This window comes from Oncorhynchus nerka, linkage group LG16 (genome assembly GCF_034236695.1).
Source record: "Oncorhynchus nerka isolate Pitt River linkage group LG16, Oner_Uvic_2.0, whole genome shotgun sequence".
In the NCBI taxonomy this organism is placed as follows: domain Eukaryota; kingdom Metazoa; phylum Chordata; class Actinopteri; order Salmoniformes; family Salmonidae; genus Oncorhynchus; species Oncorhynchus nerka.
In genome coordinates this window covers 21,029,547-21,057,278 of record NC_088411.1, presented here as the reverse complement: position 1 = coordinate 21,057,278, position 27,732 = coordinate 21,029,547, and the positions used below count along the sequence as shown (strand labels likewise).

Genomic DNA, 27,732 nt, shown 5'->3' with positions numbered 1-27,732 from the left:
AAAACATTTCTATATGTCTTGGTTTTATTCAACGATCGTTTTCATCTTTCACGTATTAATTATGGACTGTCTGATCAAAAGGACATTTAACTGTAAAAAATGAAATCAACACGCAAACACACATCTCTTTACTGTTCCTCACATGTAAACATTGACCAAAGGTATCACTTAAAGTCTGTAATATACAGTATCTCACTACATTTGGTGGCACATCTATACTGAACAAAAAAAACGCAACATGCAACCATTTCAAATATGTTGCTGAGTTACAGTTCACATAAGGAAATCAGACAATTTAAATAAATACATTTTTTCCTAATCTATGGATTTCACTTGGTGGGCAGCCAGGTCCAGCCAATCAGAATGAGTTTTTCCCCACAAAATGGCTTTATTACAGACAGAAATTCTCCTTTATTTCAGCTCATGAAACATGGGACCAACACTTTACATGTTGAGTTCATATTTTTGTTCAGTGTAGTCCAAGTCCGCAACAGTATTGTCCTGGGAGATCCTCTCGATGGACTCCATGGAGGAGTGTTGTGAGTGTGACGACTGGGCTGGACACTCCTCCAGCAGCCCAGCTGGAGGACTGTCCATCCCAGAATGCATCAGAGGCAGGTAGATATCGTCCATGTTGGGCAGCACAAATACTTTCTGGAATGGAGAGAAGATAGATTAATTGTTTTATTGGGGATAGATTGCCTTACTTGGGATTTGGGGGGAAGGGGAGGCAGGGGAGAGTAAAAGAGGAAGAGCTGGATGAGAAAAGACAGGGGAGGGCGAGAGGTGAGAGATACAAGGGTAGGAAAGGGAGGGGAGAGAGAGAGAGAGAGAGAAAAAGAGGAGGTGGAGCAGCAGGAAAGGAAAGAGAAGTCTAACCTCAAACTCATCCTGCAGCTTCTTCTCGATCCACTCGGTCACGTGACAGAAGGTGACCTCCCTCTCCCCCAGCTTGGGTCTGACACGCAGGTCCAGCTTGGGAGGCACACAGAAACTGTACCTGGAATACACACACACATGCACAAATATAGGACCCTATCAGGACCCTATCTTTCAAAGATAATTAGTAAAAATCCAAATAACTTCACAGATCGTCATTGTAAAGGGTTTAAACACTGTTTCCCATGCTTGTTCAATGAACCATAAACAATCAATGAACATGCACCTGTGGAACGGTCGTTAAGACACTAACAGCTTACAGACGGTAGGCAATTAAGGTCACAGTTATGAAAACTGTTATGAAAAGGTAGGACACTAAAGAGGCCTTTCTACTGACTCTGAAAAACACCAAAAGACCAAAAAAAAAAGACCAAATTATTTGCAATTATGTTTAGGCCCCCTGACCTTCTGCTCAAGAAAAAATCATCCGGCTGAATCGAGTTCATGATCTGTGTCAGAGTAACTTTGAGTGAGAGTGGGTCATACCATATTCTATCAGTAGGGGGAGGAGGGAAAGGGAGTGTTGGCTGTACCATATTTTATCAGTAGGGGGAGGAGGGATGTTGAGTGTGGTCCGTACCATATTCTATCAGTAGGGGGAGGAGGGATGTTGTGTGTGGTTCCGTACCATATTCTATCAGTAGGGGGAGGAGGGATGTTGAGTGTGGCCCGTACCATATTCTATCAGTAGGGGGAGGAGGGATGTTGAGTGTGGCCCGTACCATATTCTATCAGTAGGGGGAGGAGGGATGTTGACAGCCAGTGTTCCAGAAAGCTCCTGAACCTCCACTGCCAGCAGCAGGGGCGTGTTGGACATCTCCTCAATCTTCTTTTTGATGTACTCATTCTCTGTCGCCTTCTGGAAGTACTTAGACTTAGCAATTTTGTCTACAAATCTCAAAATCCGCCTGCCTGTCCTCCCGCCACCAGCAGCAATCCTGCAGAGGGGAGGAGAGGAGGAGAGAGGACTTATACATGAGAGGACTTATGCCTTCAGAGGTACATGTCACACCGGTCACAAATGAAAACAGTACTGCTATGACCTGCACTGCTATGATCTAAAACTAAGGGCCCTATTCAATCCATAGCACTGAATATCCACTTCATAGGGGAGATGAACAATTCACGTATTTTAATTGAGATCTTTTGCGATACGGATTGAATCCAGCCATAGTAGCTTAAATGTAAGCTATATTCTGGGAAAGTGATGTCAAAGTACAGTACATTCGGAAAGTATTCAGACACATTGACTTTTTCCACATTTTGTTACGTTACAGCCTTATTCTAAATGGATTTTTAAAAATCCTCATCAATCTATACACAATACGTCATAATGACAAAGTGAAAACAGGTTTTTACAAATGTTTGCAAATTACATAAGTATTCGGACCCTTTGCTATGAGACTTGAAATTGAGCTCAGGTGCATCCTGTTTCCATTGATCATCCTTGAGATGTTTCTACAACTTTACTGGAGTCCACCTGGTGTAAATTCAATTGATTGGACATGATTTGGAAAGGCACACACCTGTCTATATAAGGTCCCACAGTTGACAGTGCATGTCAGAGCAAAAACCAAGCCATGAGGTCGAAGGAATTGTCCGTAGAGGTCCGATACAGGATTGTGTCGAGGCACCAATCTTGTGAAGGGTACCAAAACATTTCATTCTAAATTTAAAATCCCCAAGAACACAGTGGCCCCCCATCTTTCTTAAATGGAAGAAATTTGGAACCACCAAGACTCTTCCTAGAGCTGGCTGCCCAGCCCAACTGAGCATCGGGGGAGAAGGGCCTTGTTAACCAAGAACCCGATGGTCACTCTGACAGAGCTCCAGAATTCCTCTGTGGAGATAGGAGAACCTTCTAGAAAGACAACCATCTCTGCAGCACTCCACCAATCAGGCCTTTATGGCAGAGTGGACAGACGGAAGCCACTCCTCAGTAAAAGGCACATGACAGGACTCTCAGAACATGAGAAACAAGATTCTCTGGTCTGATGAAACAAAGATTGAACTCTTTGGCCTCAATGCCAAGTGTCACATCTGGAGGAAATCTGGCACCATCCCTACAGTGAAGCATGGTGGTGGCAGTATCATGCTGTGGGGATGTTTGTAAGCCTAGTTAAATTAAGATTTAAAGAAACATAATAATTAAGTGTCAGGATTGAGGGAAAGATTAATGGAGCAAGTACAGAGAGATCCTTGATGAAAACCTGCTCAGGTCCTCAGACTGGGACAGAGGTTCACCTTCCAACAGGACAACGACCCGAAGCACACAGCCAAGACAACACAGCAGTGGCTTTGGGAAAAGTCTCTGAATGTCCTTGAGCGGCCCAGCCAGAGTCCAGACTTGAACCCGATCAAACATCTCTGGAGAGACCTGAAGATAGCTGCGCAGCGACGCTCCCCATCCAACCTGACTTGAGAGGATCTGCAGAGAAGAATGGGAGAAACTCCCCAAATACAGGTGAGCCAAGCTTGTAGCGTCATACCCAAGAAGACTCTAGGCTGTAATCGCTGCCAAAGGTGCTTCAACAAAGTACTGAGTAAAGGGTCTGAATAATTATGTAAATGTCAGTTTTTTTTTAAATACATTTGCAAAAATATCTAAACCTGTTTTTGCTTGGTCATTGTGGGATATTGTGTGCAGACTGATGAGGAACTTTTTTTACTCAACTACAAATCCTTGTCTATTTTTTGAGGCTACCAGACGGCCGTTTCATTATTTGTAGCAGCCATAAGGGCATGAAATCAGCAGACGGCAAGGCAGGTTGAAGTGCTCGGAGTGTAGATTTATTTACAGATGATCCATGGTGAAAGCGCCATATACAAAATATACAAGGACAATAGGCCAAAAGAAATCACCTCTGTATCAGGTTCAACCTGTCCTATCTGAATGGACAGGTAGAGGGCAAGACTGTGTAGCCTCTCCTTGAGAAACCAAATGGAATCTACATTATATGATATAATCACTTGGTCCCCAGAACCATACAATTACCCAATTGGCAATTACAACCCATAAACTGGTTCTACAATGTAAAAGGTCATTTCCACTTCCATTGTTACATTCATTTTAATCAAGATGAATGATTGGTAATGATATTTCAACACCAACAATCAATTTCTTTTATTTAAGGTTCTGACTCCAAAGCGTGAAGCGCAGACAAACGGAAGTCCGACATAACCCGGGAAATATGAAATAAACAGAACCTCTACCAGATAAGTCTTGTGAACGTTCATGTGCACAATAAACGGTACAGAGATGGAATGATGAAACGCTATCAATTATTGTAGTATTAGATGGAATATAGATTTACCAGATAGGGCCTGTGCACTTTAACGTGTGAAAGCAACAGAAAACACTTCAACAAGAGAAAAAAAGCAGTTTGGAGAGCATAATGAAGAGGTGCGCAATGGTGCATCTTTACCACAGTAATAATACAATTGAAACAAATTCCAAAGGCAAGTTTCATATGTAGATGATCAATTTAAAGCTGTTGCATACCAGCAGGCCTATGCTAGCAACTGTTGCCCCATCACTGATGAGCTTGCAAAGTGTTCTTAAACACCAATACATTTTTGTAGCTGTATATGTATTACGGCAATCCTCTCTTCTATAATTTAACATTTGCGGTGCACCCGATCCTATAGCTGTACAGCAATTTAGCAATCTGTTCACTAGCTCGTCACCCAACCTGTGTTGATTGACAGTTTGCTGGTCCAATCACAGTGCAGAGTGTGTGTTTCACTAGCCAATCTGTTGCAGTTTTATTTTGCAAGGGCGATGCTGTGCTGCTGTCTCTGGCTGGGTGTACAGTAATCCACATAGACTCTGTGCCACAAAATGAGTGACAAAACATTACAAAACCTGGCCAGATAAGTTCAAGTCATCAGTCTCGAGTCAAAGCCGAGTCCCAAGTCTTGAGGGTCCAAGTCAAGTCTCAGGTTATTTTATTTTCTATCAGGTTGAGTCTAAAGTCATCAAATTTGTGACTGGAGTCAGATTTGAGTCCAAGTCATGTGACTCGAGTCCACAACTCTGGTTGTGACTATAGAAAATTATATTAGGGCTCGAAGCGCTTCAGCTTGAAATGTCAAGATCATTTCCGATGAAGCCAACATATGCAGCGTTTACCGTGAATGCAGTCTCTGCTAGCGTGGGAACATTGCCTTTAAATGTAAAACGAGCGACAAAACCGTATGTCATCGCTACGGATTGAAACGAGGCAAATACAGTACAAGGTCACAGTCAGGAAAAACTCATGGCCGCATCATTCTACATGGCCGACTATATTTGGTGTGTAAGAGAAAGAGACATCAATTACCCTTCAGCACCAGGTAGAGTCCCCTTTTCTCCCACAATGCTTTGGTGCTCTGAGAGCAGTACTTCCTCCTCATCTGAAGAGCCGGCGCTGGAGGACTCTTCATCACTGTCAGCCAAAACACTGAGGACGGGTCTGGACCTGAACACAAAACACAATAACACAGGTTTCCCGAGTGTCTTGTGTGGCTCAGTTGGTATAATATGGCACTTGTAATGCCAGGGTTGTGGGTCCACTTCCCATTGGCAACTAGTACAAAAAAGAGTGAAAATGTATGACTGTAAATCGCTCTGGCTAAGCATGAGAGCAAAATGATTTCATCTCTCACTGATACTAACCTTAATCCTTATCTGAGTTCAGCCCCAACCCTAGCTTTATCCACAAACCTGATAGAGAAATGTTTTGGATTTGACACCTAAATAAAACCATACTCAGCAGAGCCAACCATACTGTAAAAACAAGCTCATACATGCTTAACAAAAAATATGATATTTTTATGACAGAACAAGGATCTATTGTAGGAATCCATTTAAATCTGGAAACAGACCAACTAATCAACATAATGTATAGAGAGCTCTGTCATGTACAGAGAGCTCTGTCATGTCAGAGAGCTCTTTCATGTACAGAGTGCTCTGTCATGTATAGAGAACTCTGTCATGTATAGATAGCTCTGTCATGTACAGAGAGCTCTGTCATGTATAGAGAACTCTGTCATGTATAGAGAACTCTGTCATGTATAGAGAGCTCTGTCATGTACAGAGAGCTCTGTCATGTACAGAGAGCTCTGTCAGAGAACTCTGTCATCTGTATGTATAGAGAACTCTGTCATGTATAGAGAACTCTGTCATGTACAGAGAGCTCTTTCATGTACAGAGAGCTCTGTCATGTATAGAGAACTCTGTCATGTATAGACAGCTCTGGCATGTATAGAGAGCTCTTTCATGTATAGAGAACTCTGCCATCCACAGGCTCTGTTCAAAGATTCACTATTAGAGGAGTTTGACAGATTAAGAGGGATTTTGTAGGTTGGTCTCTTAATTATCATTAATTGTCTGTCCCCTCTGACAGAGCATAGCAGCTAATCATTACCAGGATGTCAGCATAGATTGTCACGAATCTCGCCGAAGATGGTGCCTCTTCCTGTTCGGGCGGCGCTCGGCGGTCGTCGTCGCCGGCCTATTAGCTGCAATCGATTCCCTTTCCGTTTGTTTCTGTTTATTGGGTTTAATTGGGTACACCTGTTTTAAGTTAGTGTTTGTTTGCAGGCTATTTAAGGGCACTAGGCCCGCTGGGTATTGGTGCGGGCTTCTGTTACAACTTCTAACAATGGTGAGTGGAGGAGTCAAGCGCAGAGAGCAGGTAATTCTGTACGTGGATATTTTATTCCATAGACTGTGGAGCCACGACATGCAAAACACCAGGGCGCATGAAACAACCCGTCCCAAAACACAACGGACTAAACTGTCCGGAAAAATATAGAGAACACTCATACACCAGATAACAGAGAACAAGCCCACACAAATACCCAGCGGGCCTAGTGCCCTTAAATAGCCTGCAAACAAACACTAACTTAAAACAGGTGTACCCAATTAAACCCAATAAACAGAAACAAACGGAAAGGGAATCGATGGCAGCTAATAGGCCGGTGACGACGACCGCCGAGCGCCGCCCGAACAGGAAGAGGCACCATCTTCGGCGAGATTCGTGACATAGATGCCGCAAGGCAGTGGTTATATTGTAGCCTGAAATCCAGATCTGTTTGGTGCAAAAATTCCATAATAGCACAAACAGACTGGAACCCAGGCTAGTAATTTTGCAGTTCAATTTACAATGAAATAATAGCGTTAGTTGTACTACGTAAAATGCATATTGTTCAGTAAACCATATATTTTCTTTTAGATGATAGTGCAGTATTAACTGTAATGTGACTGACCCTAGGCTGCCAGTATCAGTGAGGCTGTCAGTGTCCAGGCTTCCCTCCTTGCCCTCCTTGCCCAGTTTGGACAGGTTGATCTTGGTCTCCAGGGTCATCTGCAGGGCCCCAGTGTATACCACCTCTAGCTCCAGCCACAAGCCTGGAGAACACACACACATATGTGCGAATGCAAGCACGCACACACACACACACTGACGCATGCACACACACACACACACACACACACACACACACACACACACACACACACACACACACACACACACACACACACACACACACACACACACACACACACACACACAGACACACACACACACACACCAGCACAGAGATTAAGAGACAGATCAGATGATTGAGAGGGAGGAGAAGGTCCATTGCTCATGTCATCTGATTATGATAGAGTCCTGAGCATCAGATGAGTCGATATTATTACAGTAATCTGTTGTAATCTCAGTGAGCCAGGGAGCTGTTACCTCCTACTGGGGACGTGCAGCATATTGGTTTGGTGGTGGTGTGTCTATGCGTGTTTGTGTGTGTGTGTGTGTGTGTGTGTCTATGTGTGTGTGTGACTATGAGTGTCTATGTGCGTGTGTGTGTCTATGTGTGTCTATGTGTGTGTGTGTGTGTGTCTATGAGTGTGTGCATCTGCGAACGCATACACACACAAGCACATAGTGCTTGGACAGGATTTGCTGGCTTGTCCTTAATAGTCTATTGACGCACCCGTGCGTCAATCTAAGTAAAATAATAAAAATAAATCCCATCAAAATCTGTCAGATTATGCTAGAGATATCACATCTCAATCTGTCAGATTATAATAGAGATATCACATCTCAATCTGTCAGATTATAATAGAGATATCACATCTCAATCTCTCAGATTATGCTAGAGATATCACATCTCAATCTGTCAGATTATAATAGAGATATCACATCTCAATCTCTCAGATTATGCTAGAGATATCACATCTCTATCTGTCAGATTATAATAGAGATATCACATCTCAATCTGTCAGATTAGAGATATCACATCTCAATCTGTCAGATTATAATAGAGATATCATATCTCAATCTGTCAGATTAGAGATATCACATCTCAATCTGTCAGATTATGCTAGAGATATCACATCTCAATCTGTCAGATTATACTTCAGATATCACATCTCAATCTGTCGCAATCCCCCTATGTTGGCCTTCCAAATCTACGGTGGAAGGTGGCCGAGCTACAGCGGTGTTTGTCAGACCATGAGACATCCCAAAAATCGGTCTTCTCACAGAAATATCTGTAGCGTCTGAACGTTATGACCCTTCTATGGAAAGGGCAGACTCTCAGGAACACGATGGTGTTCTCAGTTTTGCCAAACAAACCACAGAATAGTCATGGGACTCGTCTGAAGGAAACCCTTACAAACAAATGGAAGTATAGAGGTAGTTTTGTGTCCCAAAAAATAAGGGGTTAAATATGTGTAAATATTTATTTTCTTATATCTGCTAGATATGGGACAGATACTTCAAAACCTTATTCCTTATGATATTTTTTTTAACTATATTTTTTGCCATTTATGAATTCAATCTGTTTCTATCAGTGATAGTAATAAAGGCCAAATTAAATATTTTTGCAAATATTATTATTATTTTTATACCTAAAAGGGTCCTAAAACAGCTAAATGATTCATGGTATGACCATCTTAAAACAATTCCATGTGTTAGTTTAGTACCTACAGAGAGGGTTAGTCTGTAAACCCTTTCCTCATGTCTCTCTGCTCGCATCACAACTTGCGCAAGGCAACACGACCTGCGTCACATCCATGCCTCTCTAATCACACACCATCCCATTTACAGATTCATACAGAGCTCCCCCTGCACAGTCCACATTTGTCACCATCATTATTTTGGGGAATTATAATCTGTCGTAATTTGCTGTAATTTGCAGACCTTCATAATCAGGACAAATCCATTTAATCTGCTTCTAAGTACTCCTCCAGAATCTAGATTAGACTAAGTATGACACACTGTCATTGTCTTTCACTAATTGGTGCTCTGAGAGTTTCATGTACTGTATGCAGAGTGGGCTGATTCGCTGTGTCATCATTAGGGTCAGGAGTTATTCCTGACAATATTTGGGCCGCAGAGTTTCTCCTGGTCAGGTCACATGGTCTGGAAAACACCCGGCCCCAGTCATCATCGCAGAAACATCAGGGAGAGTAAAAAGGAAGAGTGAGCTTTTTAGTTGACACTCGCCTCTGCTGTTGACTACAGGTCTGGACGCACTGGTGATTTGGGGCAGACAGGAGCCCATGTCCAGTTCAGTCAGAGTCAGCTCATTCATGAAGTAAGGCAGCTGCACACACACACACACACACACACACACACACACACACAAACAAACAAACAAACAAACAAAGAAATGTAATTTTGTTCCTCTGTGTTGCTTGTTTCCAGTGGATTTTGTGGTTATGTTGGCTATATACTACTAGACAATTACCAAATAGAAACATTGTACAAGCTCCCCTTACTTCTGAAGAGGGGATATTACACTGTGAGAGCTCACACACTCACTCTGATTTTGCTCAACTTTTTCTGGATCTTTCTGGAGACAATGTCCGCCCAATATTTCTCACGCAGGAAGTCCCAGAATATTCGACCAATCAGTGCATTGACCCAGTCAGTGTTGTCCTCCACCGGGAACTCTGGGAAATCACAGGTGCACTGTAGGGAAATATATACGCCACTACAGATTAACACACTATTTAATTATAGAATCTATCTGTTTCTAGATGTCTCATTCAGGTGGTCAGCGGAACTCACCCTCACTTTGTTGGTGGGGCTTGTCTCTGTGCTGTTGAGGGGTGGACTGGGCAGGGGGCTGGGCTGCTCTGAGGGCAGGAAACGAGCCATGTAGGTGGGGTAGTCCAGCAGTGGAGAGCCCACCCTGGATGGTTGGATGGAGGGGGCAGAAGGGGGAACGGGGAGGTCCTCTTCAGTGCTCCCAATCCTGCTGGAACCTCTGCTGTCCTGGGACCGTCTTGATGGGCTCACCCCTCGCAATACCGGCACATCTAGATACAGAGATGACAGCTGTCGGTTCACAGATTTGACATTGTTGTGATCATTTCTTTTAAGTGTTACATGAGAGTGCATCTGTAAGGAAATGTGTAATATTCTCAGCGATAGATTTAGCTTCAGGGGACTTAGTGGACTGTCTAAGACGTAGGACAACACTGTTCAGTTTACTACCAGGACAGACCATGGCAGGAACAGAAACATGTGTGGTTAAGTGCTTTGAGAGCATCACGACAGTACTATATTCTCCTACATGTCCACGCATCTGTAATCTACAAATGAATCATCCTGGAATACATAGAACTGGAGCATATAATCCACTAGAGTAACATTTGCTGGATTTATCCTTCCCTTTCCACATGTAATGCTAATGCATTATATTTTCATGGCCAATATATGTACTGTGAAGATTTGTCATTACACAAAAAACACAAATAAAATACTAAAGCAAAGTCAATTAAATGAGGGAAAAAGACAACCATACAAGACAACAAAAACAAACAAAAACAGTTTATCCTACCTGATCTGCAAACACATCTGCCAGGCCTCTCATTCTCCTTCTCCTTCTCCATTACCATGGACGCGGACAGGAAGTGATGAAACCACTCCTCCTTCTCTCTTCCTGTCCGTCCGAAGAGGTATAGGGTTGTGGGGAGGTTGGCTGCTGGTTTGGGGTTGGAGGTGGGTCGTGTTTGGAATTGGGGGTCTCCCCCCTGCTCCTCTCTTGGGGTCTCCACTGTGCCCCTCCCCTCCTCCATGACCCCCTCTCCCTCTGCCAGCTCAATGCAGATAGGGTACTTCAGGTTCCACAGCCTCTTACGGGCTAGCTCAGAGGGCAGCAGGAACACCTGGTATTACAACTAGACTTATTAGAAACCTCTTATAACACAACATTAATACATCGGGTTATTATGCTTTCAGACCATCTCAAAAAACATTGCAAGCGCCCTGCTATGCCATGCTAAACCAACTGGGCTACAGAGGACCACTACTGACGCGATTATTGTATGTAACACACATATAAAATACATTTTAAAAACATCTCAATGTTTTATGAAGTCAATGAATAAAATATAAAACCCTGCATCATATTTCCTCAAATGAAGCGTTAAGCTTTGAACAGCGAGGGTAAGTTGACAGACCAAGCAGACAGACCTTGCTGTGTCGTAGCTGGAAGCAGCGCGTGCTGACAACCGCAGCCTCGGGAGGCTTTTCATCGTAGGTGGCTCTGCGGCTGATGTTGTTCCTGGGGTAGTCCAGGCGAAGGCAGTGCCCCTCCAGGCTGGCGAACACAGAGTGGGTCAGGGACAGGTGGTAGGTCTCTGGGTCGTACTCAAACATCTCGTTCAGCCAGCCCTGAAACCAATGGGAAAATACCCAGTTATATAGTGAGACAGTAAGCGAATACTTGAACGTCACATGGGAATACACTGAGAGCATGCTTCAATGACTACGACAAGCTGTTGTGTAAACACGCTATTTTATATGTTGATAATAGCTTGTCCTTCAGAACACATGTCAATGCAGTTAGTCAAAGAGTGAACATACACCATGACACATAGAGAAAGCTACAAAGCAAAACATCTATCGATATTAGACTTGACTCTTCGGGGAGCCTAGGTCATTTAAATGGTGTTAGTGTTAGAGAGGAAAAGTCTCAAAACTCCCTCGCACTGATGTCCACGACTAACTGTTCACCCCAAGGCTCAGTCTGACATCCACTTTCCAACCAAACCCACCAAATAACCAAGGGAATTATCCCTCCTCACGAAGATAACCTCTCTTTCCCCCTGTGGCGCTACACTTTACCACTGATAAGACTACCAATGAACCTGAGAAATTACACAGCCCCAGCGTCTCTGCTCATTTAATTGCCTCTGGAGCTGACTACGCTGGGTCGGAGCTGTACCCTGCATCTGGCAAGGCTGTGCTCTGCTCTTCTGTGCTCTGCCCTGCTGTTCTCAGCCAAGGGAGACAACACTAATGAGGCTCTGTATCTCTTTAAGTTTGGAGGAACTTTTTTATTGGGCGACGTTAATTGCATCCCAGGCACTTTTAGCTATCGCACAGGCACCACATTAGAAAGAATTCAGGCTCAGAGAGGGAGAGAGGGGGGAATGGGAAGTGCTGACTTGTTTTAGGAAGACAAGTTCTAAGAGGTGCATGGCACATTATGTAGGATTTAAAAAGATTGTTTCTATTCAGCCAATTCTTGTGTGGGTGTCAAGATCTGTAAAGACCAAGGCCATTTTCTGACTCCATGGTTATAAGTGCCCATTCAGACGTAGCTGGTCTTTTGTTCTGAGAGAAATGAACTGTACAAAAAGGGATTCACCTTCAGCCTCTTATCTTTTTGGGGGAATTTATTTTCACTATTGAACACTATCTTACCTTGAGGACGTCTGATTCGTTGCCGAGGGTATCAGCCTGCTTAACAACCTCAGTCAGGGCCTGAACGTCTCTGTGTGGATGTGGCTGAGCTGTGTGTCTGGTTGAGCCCAACCTGATGAGCAGCAGCCCCAGCAGGAAGCCAAAGGCCATGCCCAGAGCCAGGCCTGATATATAGGGGCCCAGGGGAAGGATGAAGTAGGCGTAGGACAACACAGCCACACAGAACAACACCATGTGTGGTGGAGGAGGTGGAGAGGTGGGTTGAACAACCACACGATGGGGTCCTGAGGAGATCAGCGAACCAGGCAATCTCCGCGGGCGCCTGTGATGATGACTCTCAATGGCAACAACCTGCATGACTTCATCGTAGGTGCAGATCTCCAGTTCCTCTGAATTGTCGTTGGGTTTGTTACCGTGGTGATCGTGGACAGAACATGTTCTAGTGGGCAGACCCTTCTTTGGGTGTTTGACACACGGCCAGTCAAACACCGGCGGAGAGTCACCATCCGTTCTCTTGGCGCTCCGCAGCGGAGACTCTGTGATGCCCACCTCCGTGCTTTCCATCCTCCCCACATAGACACCTCTGGAGCTGGGGGAGCCAGCTGAGTGAGTCCCTGTAGCTCTCTGGTGCTTGGGGCTGCCTGCTGCTGCATTTTCCTTCTCATCCCCCATGATCTTACTGAAAATACTGATAGGTTTACTGAACATGGGCTCCTGCATGGCCTCAGAGAACTTCCTCTTCGTGTCCTCCAGCTCCATCTTGAAGAAGCCCGCCTTGGTGCCCTCGGACGGGGATAGAGCGATGGGCGAGGGTGGCGCGGTACGGGAGTCTCCGTCACTCCTTCCCTTAGGCTGAGTCAGGTTCTTCCACTGCAGGTGCAGGTTGAGGCGGGAGTCAGACTTGGACTGCGACACCTCTGGCTCTGAGCGGGAGATCTCAGTAGAGATGGACTTGACTAGGCTGAGGAAGGGCCTGGGTCTGAGGGATGAGCCATGAGGGAGCTCCAGCTCCGTGGACAGGGACTTGACCAGGCTAGCCAGTGGCCGGTGGGTGGGGGTGGCTGGGCTGGGGGAGAGGAAGCTGGGGGCTGAGTTGGAGCAGTCCCCCAGGGACCCAGGTGAGGAGGGGGAGATGGGTACGTGGAAGGCTGGGGAGTGCAGGCAGTGTTGGTTCTCCTCTTCCATGGAGTTCTGTCTCTCCTTGGAGAGGGAGATGTAGGGAGCCTGGTCATCATAGTCGTTGTGTTCAAGGGGAAGATGAGCTCGTTGTCATCCAGACTGTCCCACTCACCCTCTGTGCCTGTTAGCTGGATCACGATGCCCCTCCTGAGCCCGACATGGTGGGCCCTAACTGGGGGAGCAGAAAAGGGAAAGTGGGCAGGGCTCTGGGGGTCATGAGGTGGCCTTAAACCTCCCACTCCATCATCTCCTTCTTCTCTTCCTCTTGTCACATTTTCTCCTATCTCTGCCATTTATTGTCTTATCATTGTAGACCCGAGGCACCTAGGAGTCAGCAAAAGAAAGATCAACCCAGTCAGCTACTGTTGATGATTAAGTCCCAGGAGAAAGGGAGAAGAGAAAGAGAGAGAGCTTCTTTTCATATGTTACGCCTCATTTTCATCATTAGCATTCCTTTCAGTGAGAGTCTGCCGTTCGTGTTCATGCAAGGAGGTGTGAATGCAGCTTGGCAAGCAAAGGGAAATGACATCATTTTAAATCTCTGTGTTGACGTTTGCCTACATCTGAATTAGGCCCTCGATAACAACCTCTCCGTCTCCCACTGCCGTCGCTTCACATTTCAAATCAAATCAACATGTTATTGGTCACATACACACGGTTAGCAGATGTTAATGCGAGTGTAGTGAAATGCTTGTGCTTCTAGTTCCGACAGTGCAGTAATATCTAACAAGTCATATAATAATTCCACAACAACTACCTAATACACACAAATCTAAGTAAATGGATGGAATAATAATACGTACATATAAATAAATATATGGATGAGCAATGACCGAGTGGCATAGGCAAGATACAATAGATGGTATAGAATACAGTATATACATATGGGATGAGTAATGCAAGATACGTAAACATTTCTAAAGTGGCATTATTAAAGTGACTAGTGATTTGTGTGTGTGTGTGTATGTGTGTAGGTTTGTGCTTGGAAAGTAGGGCCTATACAGAAATAGATAAGAGAGCTTCCTCCCTAAATGTTGTTTAAAGTAGGGCAGAGCACTGGGCTTGAATCCAATGCTGTACTTTGGGGGCCTGTTGCTCCAAATACCATGCAGATTTGGGGTGGAAGAAGTACTGATTAAAATGTAAGATTAAACTCATTCACAAGGCTAGACTAATATATTCATAATTTCATGTATATGAACAGGGAAAAGACACATTTTTCATATAAGCCTGATGTAAACACTGTTTGTAGAGGTGTTGGCCTATCACATCATAGAATAAGCATATGTGCACTTCAGCTCTGACCAATCGTATGATTGGGGATCTATTATACACACTTCTCTGCATTGTTGCCATGCAACCAAGTGATTTTTAGATTCACCTCAATCAAGACACTTCAGATGACACTCTCAGAGAAAATAAGATGTACTGTATGTGCCTCTCATACTCATCCGTCTAAGAGACATCAGTTGGTTTTACTCTGATCCCTGCCGTCAGAACCCAGAGCAGACCAGAGCAGCCCGCCAACACGATCTGATGACTGCTTCAGCAGCTTAAAGAGCAGCTTATGTAATACTAAGATGAATGGTAACGGTAGTCAGAAACGCTTTCAATCACCTCCTCCGGGCAGCCATTTAACATCTATTCTACACCATGGTACTAAAGAGCTGAATGGCAGAATTTGCAGTAGGCCTGGCTATAACATTATAGGCATTAAAGGCAGCTAGTAGTCCAAGTCAGTCCAAGAAGATATCATGTGTAGATCAGACCCCTTGACATTTTCTACATTTTGTTACGTTACAGCCTTATTCTGAAATGGATTAAATAATTTCCCCCCTCATCAATCAACACAAAATACACAATAATGACAAAGCAAAAACAGGATTTTAGAATATTTGCAAATTTATAAATAAAAAAACTGAAATATCACATTTACATAAGTATTCAGACCCTTTACTCAGTACTTTGTTGAAGCACCTTTGGCAGCGATTACAGACTTGACTTTTCTTGGGTATGACGCTACAAGCGTTGCACACCTGTATTTGGGAAGTTTCTCCCATTTTTCTCTGGAGATTCTCTCTAAATCTGTCAGGTTGGATGGGGAGCTTTGATTCACAGCTATTTTCAGGTCTCTCCAGAGATGTTCGATCGGGTTCATGTCTGGGCTCTAGCTGGGCCACTCAAGGATCTTCAACGACTTGTCCTGAAGCTACTCCTGCATTGTCTTGGCTGTGTGCTTAGGGTCGTTGTCATGTTGGAAGGTGAACCTTTGTCACAGTCTGAGGTCCTGAGCAGGTTTTCATCAAGGATCTCTGTACTTCGCTCCGTTCATCTTTCCCTCCGTTCATCTTTCCCTCGACCCTGACTAGTCTCCCAGTCCCTCCAGCTTTAAAACATCTCCACAGCATGATGCTGCCATGTTTCCTCCAGACATGACGCTTGGCATTCAGGCCAAAGAGTTCAACCTTGGTTTCATCAGACCAGAGAATCTTGTTTCTCATGGTCTGATAGTCCTTTAGGTGCCTTTTGGCAAACTACAAGCATGTGCCTTTTACTGAGGAGTGGCTTCCATCTGGTCACTCTACCATAAAGGTCTGATTGGTGGAGTGCTGCAGAGATGGTTGTCCTTCTAGAAGAGTTCCTCTCCGTCAGAGTGACCATCGGGTTCTTGGTCACCTCCCGGACCAAGGCCCACGTCCAATTGTGTGTCGCCCCACGGACCTCCCGGACGCAGCCGGCTGCGACAGAGCCTGGGCTCGAACCCAGAGTCTCTGGTGGCACAGCTAGCACTGCGATGCAGTGCCTTAGACCACTGCGCCACCATGTTTTTCATGGTTTGGGCTAGGCCCCTCACTTCCAGTGAAGGGAAATCTTAAACTACAGCATACAATTACATTCCAGATTATTCTGTGCTTCCAACATTGTGGCAACAGTTTGGGGAAGGCCCTTTCCTGTTTAAGCATGACAATGCCCCCATGCATAAAGCGAGGTCCATAGAGAAATGGTTTGTCGCGATCGCTGTGGAAGAACTTGACTGGCCTGCACAGAGCCCTGACCTCGACCCCATTGAACACCTGTAGGATGAATTGGAACGACGACTGAGAGCAAGGCCTAATCGCCCAACATCAGTGCCTAAACTCTCTAATGCTCTTGTGGCTGATTGGAAGCAGGTCCCGGCAGCATGTTCCAACATCTAGTGGAAAGCCTTTCCAGAAGACTGGAGGCTATTATAGCAGCAAAGGGGGGACCAACTCCATATTAATGCCCATGGTTTTGGAATGAGATGTTCGACGAGCAGGTGTCCACATACCTTCAGTCATGTAATGTATAGACAGGGAATAAGATACCATTTCAGATGCAGACTAGGTCAATTACTCTGTGAGTTAAATTCCACCATCTGTGGTTGGTTATGTAACTGCATTATGATGCTATGGCACAAATTCTACAGCATCTGGCGGCAGATTCTCTGTAATCCCTTCAGCCAAAATGGGCTGGAGAGCCATCAGATATTAGAGTCACAGAGTCGCAGACAGCATTAGACCTGCCTCCCAGCCTGGGGACAAGGGGATAGAAGGCAAGTTCTGCAGGGTGAATGGATGCACAGTGCATTTACATGAATAGTAGAAATAGACATAGGTGCATTAGTGCACACACAAACACACACACAAACAAGCTCTACAGATGGTCATACTAACAACCAACTATCTGTTGATAAGTAACGGCTTGCTACGGTTACAGTTAGGGTGAGGGTTAGACTAAGGGTTAGGGTAAGGGTTAGAATAAGGGTTAGGGTGAGGGTTAGACTAAGGGTTAGGGTAAGGGTTAGAATAAGGGTTAGGGTGAGGGTTAGACTAAGGGTTAGGGTGAGGGTTAGACTAAGGGTTAGGGTAAGGGTTAGAATAAGGGTTAGGGTAAGGGTTAAGTTTAGTGTTAGGACTAGGATTACGGTAAGGGTTCAATTTAGGCTTAGGATAAGGGTTAAATGTAGAGTTAGGGCTAGGGTCAGTAGATAGTTAGTTTAAATGTTACTGATAGTCTGTAGAGCATCTACCCAAATAAAGCGTTACCACATATTCTGAGAATAAAGCCCCTTCCTCAGTCTGTAGTAATCTATGGCCTAAACCAGTGGCATCACTGTACTGTGACAGACATGTCGGCATCCCAAATAGCACCCTATTTCCTTTATAGTGCACTACTTTTGACCAGAGCCCATACAGTGCCTTCAGAAAGTATTCATGACCCTTTCCACATTTTGTTGTGTTACAACGTGAGATTAAAATGGATTTAATTGTAATTTTTTTGTCAACAATCTACACAAAATACTCTGAAATGTCAAAGTGGAAGAAAAATTCAAAAATATGTAAAAAAATAAAATAAAATTAAACACTAATCTTGATTAGATTCAATGCCCCGAGTCAGTTAGAATCACCTTTGGCAGTGATTGCTCAGTTTGGTCGGGCGGACAGCTCTAGGAAGAGTCTTGGTGGTTCCAAACTTCTTCTATTTAAGAAGGATGGTGACACTGTGTTCTTGTGGACCTTCAATGCTGCAGAAATGTTTTGATACCCTTCCGCAGATCTGTGCCTTGACACCATCCTGTCTCAAAGCTCTACGGACGATTCCTTCAAACTCGTGGCTTGGTTTTTGCTCTGACATGCACTGTCAACTGTGGGACCTAATATAGACAGGTGTGTGCCTTTCCAAATCATGTCCAATCATTTGAATTTACCACAGATGGACTCCAAGTTGTAGAAACACCTCAAGGATGATCAATGGAAACAGGATGCATCTGAGCTCAATTTCGAGTCTCATTGCAAAGGGTCTGAATACTTAATAATGTATTTCTGTTTCAAAAAAATTGTCAGCGTCGTGTGTATAGGTGGCAGGGAAGTCAGGCGCAGGAGAGTCAAAATGAAGTGTAAATGGAGTCTTTTAATAAATGTCAACAGAACATGCTCCATAACACTAAAACGTACAGACATGAAAAAACATGGGTACGAGGACCCGTCGCGCACCAACACAACAAAATGACAACACTGACAATAAACAATCTCTGACAAAGACATGAGAGGAAACAGAGGGTTAAATACACAACAGGTAATGAATGGGATTGAAAACAGGTGTGTGGGAAGACAAGACAAAACCAATGGAAAATGAAAAATGGATCAATGATGGCTAGAAGAGCGGTGACGTCGAACGCCGAGCACCGCCCGAACAAGGAGAGGCAACGACTTCAGTAGAAGTCTTGACAAAAATGTATACATTTGCAAACATTTCTAAAAACCTGTTTTCACTTTGTATTATGGGGTATTGTGTATAGATTGATGAGATTTTTATTTATTTCATCCATTTTAGAATAAGTCTGTAACGTAACAAAATTTGGAAAAAGTTGAGGGGTCTGAAAACCTTCAAAATGCACTGTATATGGCCTTGTGTTTTAGGTTATTGTCCTGCTGAAAGGTGAGTTTGTGTAATTAATAATGTCACCATTCTCAAAGGGATATTCTATGTATTTTATTGTTAACCCATCTACCAATAGGTGCTCTTCTTGGTGAGGCATTGGAAAACCTCCCTGTTCTCTGTGGTTGAATTTGTGTATGAAATTGACTGCTCGACTGATAACTAATATGACGTGTGGCGTACAGAGATGAGGGAGTCATTAAAAAATCATGTTAAATACTGTTATTGCACACAGAGTCCATGCAACTTATTATGTGACTTGGTAAGCACAATTTAGGCTTGCCATAACAAAGGGGTTATGAAGTGCTTCGAAAGGCTGGTCATGACACACATCAACATCATCATCCGAGACACCCTAGACCAGGGGTCCCCAAACTTTTTCCTGTGAGGGCCACATAACTTTTCCCTTCTCTGATGGGGGGCCGGTGTCAGTTTGTAACAGAAAAAGTGTGACGATCGTAGGGAAGCTTAAAAAATTTATTGTTTTCCAGAAAGCCACACATAACCAAATAACCCTTTCCAGGTTCTTTACAGAAAAAAAGTCAGGAAACAAATAATAACACTATTAATGAAATAAATAATAACTAAATAACCCTCTCTGAGTTCTTCACAGAAAAAACAGGAAATAAATAATAACTAAATAACTCTCTCTGGGTTCTTCATAGAAAAAAAAGCCATGGAACATTAACTTTCTGTCGTGCCATGCACAATCTTAACAGATAAAAGTTCAGCTCAGTTGTCAGAGCAGAATCTCTCTGACACATATGAGCAGTCTCTTAAAGTTCTTGTGTTCCTTCCTTATAATCCTTTTGTAGGTTCCAGTAGGCTTGTAGACACCGCTGTTTGCAGCTCTCTCTCATCAACTTCCCTGTGAAAACCACAAAAGAAGCAGGTTGAGAAACTGAACTAAGTGATACAGCACCTACACAGCACAATACATTTCACTACCAGTATGGTTGTAAAGATGGATTTTATCCCAGTAGATTTTATTATGATTATATTTGTTTATGCTCAGAATGACTCATTCAAGTCAGAAAAGTGAGCTTACCTATGTATGTTCATCAGTGTGAACTGTGGGCCTGCATCTGGCTGGTGAGAAGTTGAATATCAGGTTCCATTCTAGTTACAGCCAGTCTCAAGCACTGATGCAAATGTTCATCTGTCAATCTTGATCTCATCGGGGTTTTCAGCAGTTTCATGCGAGAAAAGGTTTTCTCACAGATATACGTGCTGCCAAAAACTGTGGACATTTTCATTGTGTGTTTTTTGATGTTTGGATATGTGTCGTTTGGGAGGGCGGCATAGAAGTCAATGAGACTGTTGGGCTTGAATGCGTCTTTCAGAACATCACAGTTCTGTAACTCAGCCAACTCAAACTGATATGAAGGCTGGGCTTCATCAATGTCGGCAACAAAGGGGTTCTGAAAAAGACGGATTTCTTTTGCATGAACATGTAGTTCACTGAATCGCACACCGAACTCCGCCTTCAGCATTTCCAGTGCTTCCATGCACTTTTCAGCTGGGAACGGGACCGCTGGGTTCTCTGTCGACAGGTTTTGGGTAGCAGGAAGATGGACGAAGTTGCGCTTTTCACTTGTTCCAAAAGCAGCGCTAATTTCACCTCAAATGCTTTTATGTGTGAATACATGTCGCAAATGAGTTTCCCCTCGCCTTGTAGCTGCAAGTTAAGGCTGTTAAGTATTTCTGTCACGTCTGTTAAAAATGCGAGGTGCCATTTCCATTCTGGGTCGATCAGCTCTGGGACCGTTTTGTCTTTTAAATGAAGAAATGCGTTAATTTCGGGTAGCAGCTCGTAAAAACGCCTCAAAACTCTGCCCCGGCTCAGCCATCGGACCTCTGTGTAGTACAGCACATCTCCGTGCGTAGACTCCAGTTCAGACAGGAATTCTTGGAACTGCCTGTGTTTAAGTCCCTTTGCTCTGATGAAGTTTATGCACGACACCACAACCTTCATTACAGAATCCCACTTCAACACTTTGCAGCACAGTGCTTGCTGGTGAATTAGGCAGTGGACTCGTAGCGGGGCGGTGAGACCCCTTTTTTCCAACTCCCGGTTCATGCGTCCTATTAGACCGCGAGTTTCACCCACCATGCTAGGAGCCCCGTCAGTCGTGATGCTAGCTAGCTTTGACCAGTCCAGGTCCAACTTCTCCATGGTTTGGCACACTTTGTCAAAAATATCCTCTCCCGTTGTAGTCCCTTTGAGACTTTGGAGGGCTGCCAGCTCCTCGCATATCTCAAAGTTTGCGCTAACTCCACGAATAAAAATGAGCAGTTGCGCTGTGTCTTGCACGTCCGTGCTCTCATCCAGTGCTAATGAAAAAAGTCAAATTCTTTCGTCTTCTGCTGCAGCTGGGCATATACATTACTCCCGATTTCTTCAACGCGTCTGGTGATTGTACTCGCCGACAGACTTACGGCATTAAATGCATCTTTCTTCTCGGGACACACCTCCTCCGCGACAGCATCCATACATTTCTTAACAAACTCTCCGTCAGTGAAAGGCTTACCGCTTCTTGCTATCAGTTTAGCAACCCGAAAGCTGGCCCGAACGGATGCCTGGTTCAGCTGAGCTTGGCGTACAAATGTATTCTGCTGAGATAGTAGTCCACTTTTTAGCTTTGAGAGTTTGTCTGCTCGTATTTGGCCTTGCAAGCTATCGTACTTGTCTTTGTGACGGGATTCATAGTGTCGGCGAAGATTGTATTCTTTGAATACCGCCACCGTCTCTTGACAGATGAGGCAAACATTTTTGTTTGTCCACTGCAGGTTAAATACCCTGCATTCTGAATCAATTTTTCTCTTACCTAACCTTTTCGCCATTATTCCGTTCTCTCTTTGACAGGGCCGGGCCTAGGATTTTTTTCTGGAGGCCAAATAGGAAAGAAATTCGATAGCGTCTCTGGTATTGTTCAGAGGGCCGGGCCAAATGTGCTGACGGGCCGTATCCGGCCCGCGGGCCGTAGTTTGGTGACCACTGCCCTAGACCCACACCAATTCGCAGACCGCCCCAACAGATCTACAGATGACACAATCTCAATTGCACTTCACACTGCCCTCTCCCACCTGGACAAGAGGCGAAATAGCTATGTGAGAATGCTGTTTATAGACTACAGCTCAGCGTTCAACACCATAGACCCCTCCAAGCTCATCACCTCGCTAGGGACCCTGGGACTGAACCCCTCTCTCTGCAAGTGGATCCTGGACTTTGTGACGGGCCACCCCTAGATGATGAGGGTAGGCAACAACACCACCGCCACGCTGACCCTCAACATGGGGGCCCCTCAAGGGTGTGTGCTTAGTCCCCTCCTGTACTCCCTGTTAACCCACGACTGCGTGGCAGTGCACGACTCCAACACCATCATCAACTTTGCTGATGACATGATGGTTGTATGCCTGATCACAGACGGCGATGAGTCAGCCTACAGGGAGGAGGTCAGAGACTTAGCAGTGTGGTGCCAGGACAACAACCTCTCCCTCACTGAGGAGCTGATTGTGTATCATAGGAGAAAGAGGGGACAGCAGGCCCCCATCAACATCGACGAGGCTGTTGTGGAGCTTAACATGATATACATTAACCTGCACAGTCGTAAAGAGGGCATGGCAGCGCCTCTTCCCCCTCCCCCTCAGGAGACTGAAATGATTTTGCATGGGCCCTCAGATCCTCAAAATGTTCTACAGCTGCACCATCGAGAGCTTCCTGACTGGTTGCATCACCGCTTGGTATGGCAATTGCCCCGACCTTGACCGCAAAGCGCTACAAAGGGTGGAGCGGACAGCCCAGTACATCACTAGGGCCGAGCTCCCTGCCATCTAAGACCTCTATATTAGCTGGTGTCGTGGGAAGGCACAAAAAATTGCAAAAACTCCAGCCACCCAAGTCATAGACTGTTCACTCTGCTACCGTCCTGCAAATGGTACCAGAGCATTGGATCTCGGACCACCAGGCTCCGAGACAGCTTCTACCCCCGAGCCATAAGACTACTAAATAGTTCATTAATGGTACCCCACTGTCTGCACTGACTCTATCTTGCACTGACCCTATGCACACGCACTAGACTATATACACACCATATACACAGTAACTCACACATTCACAAATACTACACACACACACGCATACCGAGACAACACAAACACACATACATACACTTTTACACTCATCATTTGCTGTTGCTAGACTGTTCTTTATTTAACTCTTATTATTATCTATCCGGGTGCCTAGTCACTTTACCCTACCTTCATGTACATATCTACCTCAAGTACCTCTGCACTGTGATCTGGTACTCCTTGTATATACTGTACCTCCATTCTTGTGTATTTAATTTAATTTATTGTGTTAGTTACTATTTTATTGTGTATTATTATTTGATCAACTCTGCATCGTTGGAAAAGGTTCGCAAGCAAGCATTTCACTGTATAGTCTACACCAGTTGTATGTGATAAATACAATTCATTTGATTTTGAATACTTATTGACTCAAGACATTTCAGCTTTTGATATATTATTAATTTGTAAAAAGGTCTAAACATAATTCCACTTTGACATTATGGGGTATTGTGTGTAGGCCAGTGACACAAACATCTCAATGTAATCCTTTTCAAATTCAGGCTGTAACACCACAAAATGTGGAAAAAGTCAAGGGGTGTGAATAGTTTCTGAAGGCCCTGTAGGACTCTGCCCTATATATGACTAAAATGGGTGCCATTCGGGCAGCGTCCATGGTTATGAAACACCGCAGCATTATCTATCAATCAGCATTATCCTAGACAGGCTCAACCATGGCTTGGCTAATATAATGCCTCTGATCCTGTCAACTGCATGACACACAATGATGAGGATTTGACGTGCCAACTTGGCGCGTGATGTAAAGAGCAAGAAGGAGTACATCCAGTCAGTGGCACATGCAAAGTGCGGCATTATGCTGGTGCACACTGGCAGTATAGAACAAAACAAATGATTACGAACTAGTTTAACAGTTTCAGTAGTACGTGGATTTTCTATTGTGGGGTTGACCCCTCAATAAAAGTAAAAGTCGACATAAAATGAATTCCAAATCTCATGTGTACTGCACTATTCAATACAGGCTCTAGAGGAAAACTTCAAGTATTTGCCCTGTTAATCTGAGATTTCATTGTGTCTATATAGGAGTTCTGGAGGATGACTGTTACTCTACTCCTCCTAGGGCAAGTCAATACTCTCCATCGCAACGAGAGAATGACTGCACAGACCAAGCCAGACAGACAAACAGTCAGACAAACAGGCAGGTCTGTTCCTACTGCTGCTCTCCTCTCAGACCATGCAGTGTCAATACATCTCTCTGAGTCTGATCAGACAGGGGGACAGTGCCAGAGAACCGGATGAACCATAATGCAGGCTTTCACTGTAAAGTCAGACAAATCATGCTAGGAGGATTATGGACAAAAATAATAACGGATATGTTTGCAATCTGGAAACGTGTTTATGCATGATGACTTTGTTTGCTTTATGCAAACATCACTGAGAGAGATGAGTGACAGCAGTAGGCCTATAGATGTCTTCCAAATAAACTGGAAGTGGTACAGGATAATGACTAGCGAGCTCATTGATACATGTATGGTATAAATAAATGGTGATCAGTTATGGTTATAAATTATGTCTAGAGACAAAAGGCAAAACATTGCTGACATGTTGTTCTGGCATTCAATTAAATAAAGCATTTCAAGAAATAGGTTTATGTTTATGTTTTAATAGTTCTTAAAGAGTACATTTAAAAAAAATCAAAAACCAGATAGGTAATTTGACGAGGGAAGTCAGTTCAGAACAAATTCTGATTTACAATGTCAGCCTACCCCAGGAAAACCTTAACGACACTGGGCCAATTGTGCGCCGCCCTAAGAGACTCCCAATCACGGCCACTGCGCCACTCAGGAGCTCAGCTACAGTGAAACACGTAAATCCTGGTCTTTATTTTGACAGTTTGTTGAAAACGTGACATACACTGAGTGTACAAAACATTAGGACCACTTTCCTAACATTGAGTTGCAGAAGCCACTGCTCCAAAACCGCCATAAAAAAGCCAGACTATAGTTTGCAACTTCACATGGGGACAAAAATCGTACTTTTTGGAGAAAAGTCCTCTGGTTTGATGAAACAAAAATAGAACTGTTTAGCCATAATGACCATCATTATGTTTGGAGGACAAAGGGGGAGACTTGCAAGCTGAAGAACACCATCCCAACCGTGAAGCACAGGGGTGGCAGCATCATGTTGTGGGGGTGCTTTGCTGCAGGAGGGACTGGTGCACTTCATAAAATAGATGGCATCATGAGGTAGGAAAAGTATGTGGCTATATTAAAGCAACATCTCAAGACATCAGTCAGGAAGTTAAAGCTTGGTCGGAAATGGGTCTTCCAAATGGACAATGACCCCAAGCATATTTTGTGGCAAAGTTGTGGCAAAATGGCTTAAGGACAACAAAGTCAGGGTATTGGAGTGGCCATCACAAAGCCCTGACCTCAATCCTATAGACATTTGTGGGCAGAACTGAAAAAGCGTGTGTGAGCAAGGAGGCCTACAAACCTGACTCAGTTACACCAGCTCTGTCAGGAGGAATGGGCCAAAATTCACCCAATTTATTGTGAAACGTTTGACCAAAGTTAAACAATTTAAAGGCAATGCTACTAAATACTAATATAGTGTTTGTAAACTTCTGACCCACTGGGAATGTGATGAAATAAATAAAAGCTGAAATAAATCATTCTCTCTCTTATTATTCTGACATTTCACATTCTTAAAATAAAGTGTTGATCCTAACTGACCTAAAACAGGGAATTTTTACAAGGATTAAATGTCAGGAATTGTGAAAAACTGAGTTTAAATGTATTTGGCTAAAGTGTATGTAAACTTCCGACTTCAACTGTACATACCTGTGTATTTGTTTATCATTTATTTACAGTATTCACCCCATGCCCACACATTTCTAATTCTGAAAATTGAAAGCATACCTGTGAGAGGGGTCACCCTGGTCGTAGTTGGTTTTATACTGTACCCAAAAGCAATCTGAGTTAATTTGACCATTGGAAAAATATCTACCTTGTAAATACTGCAATGCAGGTTGGATTGAGCCCCTAATTTTAATTTTCAAGGTGATGATAACACTTTTATTCCCAACACAATACATGTGAGTCCACATTTCAAATATATATTTTATACCCCATTAGGGATTCGAATGTAGCCCTCAAGTGGCAACAGATGTCAGGAACTCGGCGCCTTACCACTGTGAGCTAACTGTCCAGGGGGTCTTTTGCTCGCGACGCACACAATGTTATTATCAGAGCGGGTCAGTGGACTTCTGCTAAGTATGTCTACTGAGAAAGTTTTGGGACAGGTACATCTACGTTCACCCACCAACGAGATTAATATTTATTAGCAATTCCTCCCACCCACAACTTCTCACCTGAGATGTGTTTGTGTCCGGGTCAAATGTACATTTTGAAGGGGTTGGGCAAAGGCTGAAATTGGGGTTGAAAATAAAAAGTAAAGTATTTGAACTTGAAATTAAATATTTCGAGGCTCCAAAACATATTAAATTAAAAAGCAATAATATCAAGTACCAAAACTGAATTCAATTTACCTGGTTGTCGCTGCAGCATGGACACAAACCACACCACTTCTTCTGTATTGTTCAAATATCACTGACACATCGAGAAGCGAACTCCAGTCTCCACGATTAACTTGACAATACGACTTACAATTCGATAGTTTTTATTCTCCAAAATAACGGTGTGTCAAGGTTGTCAAATGCGACCTAGAGAGATGTCCTGCGAAATGATCATAGTGCGCGCTTGTCACATCACAAGCCTGGTTTGCTGCGCCCACTTGTATCAACAATGTTAATTCTTCACGGCGGACCGCAGTAAGAATAATTGACGGTTGTTCGTGTTCAGTGATGTGTAGTGACTGTCTATTAAAAAGAGAAAGGTGCGCTGCCCACTGATCTTTTAATAGAAAATATAGTGTGACTCCAGTTCCACTACACGCTGCGCTCGTGCACACCTCCCACTTGCGGACTCTGCTCTAGATATGACACGCGCTCCCAGCATCATCAGCAGAAGCTCTAGAGCTCCTCTCACCAATCTGATTATAAAAACCATGGCCGCAGTGCACTTTAATCCAGATTAAATACTCCAGCCTCAACACACTCTCTCCGAACGTTCTCACTCTCACACACACACGCACACACACCGAGAGTGAAACAGAGATGCTCAGTTGGTGTTGCTTCTAAAGCCTACCTCTCTTTTTTATAGAAGGTTGAGCTTTATTATATAAATTCAAACAATTGTGAAACCACATATGAAATGGCCAATATATTATTTCACACAAGCAAGCCAATAAAAAAAAACATAAAATCACATTTGTCTATTTTTCACAGGCCATGGAT

General features: G+C 43.9%; 1 protein-coding gene across 1 annotated transcript; it reads right to left on the bottom strand.

The window, feature by feature from the left end:
- Positions 1-2: 2 nt before the first annotated feature.
- tex2l (testis expressed 2, like) lies at positions 3-27,361 on the bottom strand. The gene is given in 13 exon segments (XM_065002504.1): positions 3-654; positions 880-1,000; positions 1,662-1,877; positions 5,262-5,399; positions 7,192-7,333; positions 9,438-9,537; positions 9,756-9,905; positions 10,005-10,255; positions 10,780-11,107; positions 11,415-11,615; positions 12,651-13,900; positions 13,903-14,153; positions 26,926-27,361. Coding segments are annotated over 12 exon segments (3,327 nt in total). The 5' UTR covers positions 14,123-14,153; positions 26,926-27,361; the 3' UTR covers positions 3-444.
- Between the last annotated feature and the right edge of the window lie 371 nt (positions 27,362-27,732).